This window comes from Phalacrocorax aristotelis, chromosome 20 (genome assembly GCF_949628215.1).
Source record: "Phalacrocorax aristotelis chromosome 20, bGulAri2.1, whole genome shotgun sequence".
Lineage (NCBI taxonomy): Eukaryota > Metazoa > Chordata > Aves > Suliformes > Phalacrocoracidae > Phalacrocorax > Phalacrocorax aristotelis.
The window spans coordinates 3384939-3392600 of record NC_134295.1 but is presented as its reverse complement, the minus strand read 5'-3'; the positions used below and the strand labels follow the sequence as shown (position 1 = coordinate 3392600).

The window sequence follows — 7662 nt, the reverse complement described above, 5'->3', positions numbered from 1 at the left end:
AGACACCCAAAAGGCAGAGCTTTAACATCGATTTGTACCAGTAACAAAGTCTTGCTGGTTTTAGTTAAACGCTCAAGTTTGGAAGCTGCTTTAGGAAGACGGCGGAGTCCCGGGGTGGCCTGCAACAGGAAACCACGAGGGATTAAAATACCCTGTGAGCAGCAGAGGACAGCAAGGAACTGGGGCTCGGGCACAGCCTCAGCGGACGAAGCGGCCGAGGCTGCCGCTGTCCTGCCTACAGATCAAGGAGAGCTCAGCTATGCGGCTTGGCTCCGCCTGACGAAAGAGATGAAAGACGAAAATGCTGCCTGCGTTTTGACTGCCAAGTTTAGCGGGAGGAAAGCAAGGGGACGAAGCCGGGGCCCTCCGCGACGGCCGACCCGGCGTGGCCACAGCCCTTCGGGCAGCGAGCCAGGCCAGCCTCCGCGCAAGCACGTGCCGGGCTCGGACCCAAACACGGAAAGAACGAGTCAAGTTTGAACTTATATTAATTTTATTCACATTTCCAGAAGAAAGCATCAGTGGAGTGCAACGTCATGGCTAGTGTCAAAAAGCTCAAGTATTTGTTTGGTTTAAAACAGGCAAATATTTCGGAGGCTGAACCCAGGCAACGGGCGCACGCTCCCTTCCCCTGCATGTGTTTCCAGTTCAAGTAATAGGAATGTCAAAAATAAGCTAGCTCATCACATGACGGAGAGGATGTCAAAAACTTTAAAGCTTTCTGTGGCATAAATCCCTAAGCAGGGCATGAAAGTAGCAGGCAGGAAATCTTCTACAGCTGAACTAGCTTATCCCCTGGGCTGAATGTTTTTTTTTTTTTTTTAATTCCTTTGGTTGTAGAGTTTTGCTATCAGTGTTGGGAAGCGCTTCTGTCAACTTTAATGCGATTCATTACCCAGAGCAGAAATTTGCTGCTACTGGATTACAAGGATGATGGTTGGTGATGGCAGAGAAAAATTTTAACAGGACTCTCCACCAAGGAGAATAAGAGAAAAGGAGAAAAATCTGATCATTTTGGATTTCAAAAACAGGGATACAGGATCCATTTTAACTGAGAACCGAGACTTCCCAATTGCACTGCTGGCCCGCGGGAAGTTGTCACAGCTCTGGGCTGCTTCTAAGTAAAGCACTGGTATTTCTGAGTGACTTCTGGGCTCCGTTGGGCCAACGGCTGGTCTCTGCTGACGCTTAGCAGGCAACAAAACCCGCCTCAAACCAGGTGGCATTAACCAGTTTCAGCTTTGTCCACCACAGAGCTACAAGTTTTGGCTTTGTGCTACAAAGTGCGTGTTTCAAATCAGACAACAAGGCATCAGACAAGCAAAGGCATCTGCAGACCCCTCGCGTTGACACAGGCCTCGACCGGGACTGGGAAAAGGCAGAGCTGAGTTTGTGCAGGCAGATCCCAGCAGCAGAAACGAGTCACTGAGCCGCACGTGGAAGCGGGGCTCCCTGACGCAAGCGAAACGGCATCAGCAGCCAAGGAATTCCTAAGTTCTGGGGCTAAAAGATGAGCTGGTTTACGGTTTTTTTTTCAGTCATGTAAGCATTAGGGAATTTTAAACATGTCCAGTGAAGACACTGGAAATCTTTTTGCCCTTGCGTTATTGTGAAGCTGCTTGATTTTATTAGACTATAGCTATATTTGGAAAAGGAGTCAGTAATAGATGTGTCCACATTCTTGCTTGCTCTGCAAAGACAATTATTGGATTACAAAAAAAGGCACAAGAAGCACATTCCTCCTTCTTCTGTCCCTAAAAGGGTTCCTCCTTCCTCCTTGCTGAAAGCGCTACTCTTGCTGTCACTGAACAAACTCCAAGTACGCATTTTCGTCTTCGATCCAGCTGGCTTGGAAGCCCCTAGGATTAAAGGTTTCTTTTCTGTTTGAATAATTTCAGTGACTAGAATCTCAATGCCTGTTTCACCAATCCTCTTCATCCTCTATCTATATATAGTAAAAGAGATGAAATAATATTATATTTTGTTTTATTGCTGGAAGCAATCTGCTGTCCCCCAACTCAGTTACCCAAAGGAAGGAGGTAACACAGAAAATCTGGCAGGACCTGATTGCTAGCAACAAGAGAAAGGCGAAATTGCGCTCACCCCACCTGGCTGCGTGTCACAGAGGGGGAAACCGGAGCAAGGAAGGGCTCAGGGTTATTATTTAGCAAGTCGGTGGAGAGCCAGGAACAAAACAGTCTGGCTGCGGATCCTCTGCTCCAGTCGTCAAGGAACAATTTCGCTTTGCCTAGAAGGCGAGCTGTGTCAGAGCCCAGGACAGGCCGCTTACAATTCAAGTCTTTACGCAGACATGGGATGCGCAGAGCAGGATAAAGGAATGTGACTCTTTGGTGAATATCCTGGTTATCATACTAAAAGTGTATTTTAATAAATTAAAGTCACACCTTGTCTAGTCCATAACACTGCATTAAATTACTCTCCTGCAGTTGCCTGGCTGATATTTAATGTTTCAGCTATTTTATGTCCCACCACCCCTACGTCCTCTCTGTGGAAGGCTTAAACTCCTTAAACATCTTATGCAAAAAATAGAAAGTATGGAGACAAATTGCTCTATATATTAATCCAGGACTGAACAGCTTCAGCGGTATGCATTCTGCTCTATTTACAATTCTAAGGAACTTACTTCTTTAGGCAAGTGACGAGTGATCAGGGAAGGCAGACCGAGTGCATTCCTGGTGTCACCACACAGTCACGGACAGCATGTTCGTGCTCAGCTCCCGATGGCTCTTGGAGAAGCTGCAGGGCTGGGACTATGGGAACACCACCGGCGACAAAGACGCCAAGTGCAGGGGGGAGTCTGAGATGCCTACGGCTGGATGGCATCTCATCATACAACGCCCTGAGAAACTGATGCGACCCTGGGCTGAGGCTGATTGCACGCCTGCCTTCGCAACGCTGTGTGCGCACACTTAGAGCGCTCGGGGGGTTCACACACAGAGGATTCAGCCTGGCAGCTCTGAATGAAGCGGTGAAAAGGCTTCCCTAGCTAAGAAGGTTCTAGCTAAACTCCAGAAAGCCAAATATCTATCAGGGAGACCTGCCAGAGGAAGAGTCACGAGCCAGCGTGCTGCCAGGCACAAACGGAAACGCTGAGCAGAGCCCCAGCAAGGCTCACCACTTCTCCCAGGGCTTCCACTGTAAGAGGGCGGCTCTGGAAATAATGGTGTGGAAATCCCCCCATCCACGACACTGCGGTCTTAGGCCCATGTTCATAAAAGCACGCTCTGACTTCCAGCACAGCAGGAGATACTCGTGCTCCCCCACCACCAGGGGAGCACAGACTGCCCGCGCAGGAAGACAGCCACAAGCTTTGCTTCCTCCCCGACGCACATTAGCTCTCTTTCAAGAAGTAATTCTTAACCTCATTTTGCTGTCTGTTCAAACCCTAATTCCCCTCCAGCCAAACCTCCCTGTGTGCTCTGCCTGCCTTCCTGCTAGAGAGGCAGAGGAGCCAGTGCCCTGCTGCTACACCCTGACTCCTTGGTAGGACAGACAAAAGACCACCTGGAGGCTGAAAAGCCTAAAGCACTAAGTGCTTATGAGTTTTGGTTGTTCAAAAATTAAAAGCACATTGTTTCTAGGAAATGTGTTCGCAACTGTACACATATACTGGCCACTGCTGGGCATCTGACTCGTATTCCTAGCATTTGGCTGACAGTGGAGAGGACAAGAAGGAACTTATCAAACTCCCAGGTGCTCCTGAATTGTGCTATTTTGCCATAAGATGTTCCTGGTCCAGACAGCGGTTGCACAAAAGCACTGATGGAAGAATTACAGCTACAATATTCATCTTTGTCTCCTGTGGGAGACATCTTTATGAGAGATCTTTGCCTACCGAAAGCCTGTCTACAAGGGCTTGCTTCCCACTGTCTGGTGGCATGAACGAGATGTTTTGCTTGTCATCAGAACTGATGCAAGTCATCACTGATGGAAACCCTTTGCCCACGGTACCCTTCTGCTGTGGTGTAAGCAGCCCAGTAGCCACGGGTATTAGAACTACGATCAGTAGGAGAAACTGGAATTCAAAAATCAGTCCCGAGAAGGTCAGCTCTTGAGTCACAGCATCGAAGGGTACAGGTGAGTTGCTCTGAAGTGCATCTTTTCCCTATTTTCTTACTCTCTTTTCAGAGATTTTATACATACAGAATATATTAAACATGCTGGTGATAACTCAGTCTCTCTTTCAGGCACTATCATTGGACACAGCAGTCATTTTACTCATAGCTTTCTTCTTGCTATTGCAGCTCCACCAATGTTACCCTGGATTCCCCTTATAACCGGAGGTTTCTTCTAGATCTCAAAAAGAGATTGATATATCAAAACCAAATTCAATTACAAAATATAATAATATCCTCTTCTTGGAAGTGAAGCTGCCCCATATTCCAGACTGTGGCAGGATTTTTACGTCCTCAAAATACTTTTAATAAGTTCTACTTAATATATATCTGAGTCCCAATCTGCCTTTTCGGCACGTTGTAATGCTCTCTGTTGAAGATCTGTTCCCTGTCGATTCCTCATGGGCTCTGCCAAAGGGCTCCTCTCAGTTGTCTTCTGCGGACTTGAACATGAGAATGGCATTGTAGATCTTCAGGGCAGGACCCAGCTTGATACTGAGGATTTTAACTATGTCGCTCTGGTTCAGGAGCAGGAAGGCCTCACCATCTATCTGCTAGAGGGTGGAAACACAACATAAGATAAAGATTACTACCAAGAGGTAGGCAGGATCCTCACTTCTGGTCATTCAATGAAACAGCACGCAACATACATACAACAACATACAACAACAGAAGTACAAACACAGCTCTGAAGACTGAAACCTTGTATTTCTCCCTAGTTCTGGCACTCACTCCCCTGTGAGGTGTCCTGTCCTAGGCCTCATCCAGCAGCCCTTTTGCTAGAAATAGAGACGCCCAAGTGTGGGCAAGGCTTATGGAGAGACCATGAGTAGGATGCGGGTTCATTAGACTTTATATTTACTATACTTGCTCTAAAAAGCCAACTTTTAGAGCAAGCTCTGGTCAGCTCCGCTAAAAACCTCACATATGAGAAAAATTCCTGAGTTGTGAACATCTGGTTACCCTCACAACTAGTACATACTACACCTACAGACAACAAGTGTCTGTTTAAAGGAGAAACAGTGGGATATTGTGAACTCATTTTCAGTGACACTAAGTGGGCTTGCTTAGCCCATGGTAAAGGAGATCGTACGCTACACAAAAGGCATAGTAAAGACACGTAATCTGTCTGGACTTACACACTCTCCTAAGCCATCAGCAAGGAAATACTCGATTAGATTCAAAGTAAGCAAGTGCAAAACATACTACCTTGTGAAAATACAGGATGCTCTAGGTTAGCAGTGAGTGAAATCGTAACATATTCTTTTAAGAAGAGGTAAAAAATTTACTTGGGTTTACAAGAACATCCACAGAGACAACACAGATATAATTAATATAAATCCAAAATGCTGCAGGGAAGAAGCCAAAGATGAACGGACACAGACAAAGAATACGTGTCTCCCAAAGTTATTCCATTAAAGTCCATTTTCAGGGACTGACAGCATCTCATCTGTCCTCTTGATGTTCACCAGTGAAGCACGCAACACCGGACACTCAACTCATCCAGAATAACAGTTCTTCTATTTCCATAGTCTTCCTAACCAGACCTTTTTTGGACATCAATGACTGGTGGAAGAGGATACGTTGAATAAACATGGACAAACATAGAATTAAAGCAAAGAGCTGGGAGCCAACAGATTTGGTTTCCCCTTCTCTAACTACACAAGAGACCATTAGCAAGTTACTTAACCTCCCAGTATGTACACTGGAAATGACAGCAGCCACACAACGTCCCCAGATCTTATCTGCAAGCTGCCTAGAGTCTACACTACTGCAATGAACATGTTAAAAATAGCTTGAAACAAATGGACTGCTGCTTAAATTAAATAATATAGTCAAGAGTAGCAGAAAACTGCTGGAAAACAGCCCTACATTTCAAAATGGTTTTGAGTCCAGTATTATTACTATGCTTCATATTCACTGCATTGCCTCAAAGATGCTTATTTTAAACAGACCTTTCCTGAACTGGACCTAGAAACAAGCACAATATCAGTGCCTGTGCTTTATTAGTCATTTCTTTGTTCCATCTTATTTGGATGGTTTTTAAAATTCTGTGCACAGTTTGTTCCTTCATTCCTAATGTAAGCAGCAACTTATCCCTCTCCCCCCCCCGCCAAGAGAAGTCTGCAAGGGATTTATTTACGCTAAACGGCGAGCACTCAAAGGCCTGGTTACAGCTAATGGAGAACGTGAGTGAGCTCAGCAGTCCTGTCACTCACACCTGAGTTCTGGCCAAAGCCAAATTGCTGAAAGGGTTTTAATTTCAAACTGACAATTTGGTACGAGCACAAACCTGAAAAACAACCCAAGCCCCTCTCATTTGGCACGGGGAGTCATACTCTGAGGCTGCAGAAAGTCAGGTATTAAAATAGAACATGGCTATCTGCTCTCTGAACCAGAAAGCAGCCACTGTGTTCAGGACCCGTTTAAATTATGGCTAGGAGAAATAAAATACATTGTGAATGGTTGGATTCATCAAAAGATTTGCTAGTTACATCTTACCTACCAGACTCTCACCTCTGAATACATCTTCACTAGAAATCAGGATGCACCTTTTACACTCAGCTACACAGAAAGATTGGCTCATTCCAATAAATTCCATTATTCCCACTATATTCCATTAAAGAGCATTCCACTATACTGTTGCATTGTGAACTGCGCTTTTGAAAGATTGGCTCATTCCAATAAATTCCATTATTCCCACTATATTCCATTAAAGAGCATTCCACTATACTGTTGCATTGTGAACTGCGCTTTTTTGCAAGCTTCTGCGTCTTTTGCTTTACATTTTGTGTGTGTGCATGTTTTTTAAAACAAGCGAAAACAAAATACAGATACATAAATCCCACAAAATGCACTACAGCCTGATTCATCCTGAAAGGAAGCCAGCTCTGGGGAGCAGTCATCTATTAAAAACCTGCCCTTTACCGTCACTACAATGTGCAATGCTTTTCCTCAGTACAGAGGGTGCGCTCAGCGCCGCACAGAACAGAGGAGGTACAGCCTCTTCCCTTGAGCTCTTACAATCAGAGCAGCAGAGCTGTGACAGCAGAAGGGGAGGTACATCTGTGCAAGTTTATCAAGGGCTCATAAAGAATCTCCAAGTCATACCTGCAATGTGACTGGAAGCCAAAGCACTCAAAGCCTGTGTCTATGATCCACGCAAAGAAGCGTGCTAAGAAAGAGGACGGCCATATCCTGCGCTAGCTGGGGTCTCTCAGAAGCCACGGTGAATGCACTGCAAACAGGGAACAGAGTCCCGCCCGGCACGTGGCAGCAAAGGCAGGGCACACTGCGTGCAGGAGGTGCTCTGATTTCCCAACCACTGCTTGTTGAAGGAAAGGCTTCCCCCTTGCTCTCACCTCAGACCATGGGGAAGCCAGCGATTCCTGGGAAACCCTATGACTGCCAGCCTCACCAAGAGAAGCGGGCATATGCGCTTGTTAGAGGGAGCAGATGAGATCTTCACTACACCATTCCAACAGGACATCTTTATAATGATGCCAAACCCACGGCACAATAGTCC

General features: G+C 45.8%; 1 protein-coding gene across 3 annotated transcripts in view; it reads right to left on the bottom strand.

Moving 5' to 3' along the window:
• Nucleotides 1–823: 823 nt before the first annotated feature.
• The window catches only part of LOC142066710 (lethal(3)malignant brain tumor-like protein 4), a 51524-nt gene continuing 44685 nt past the window's right edge, over nucleotides 824–7662 (bottom strand). For all 3 annotated transcript variants that reach the window (XM_075114529.1, XM_075114530.1, XM_075114531.1), the window contains one exon: nucleotides 824–4690. In XM_075114529.1, the coding sequence (XP_074970630.1) occupies nucleotides 4562–4690 (129 nt within the window). In that variant the 3' untranslated portion in view covers nucleotides 824–4561. The remainder of the gene's footprint in view (nucleotides 4691–7662) is intronic.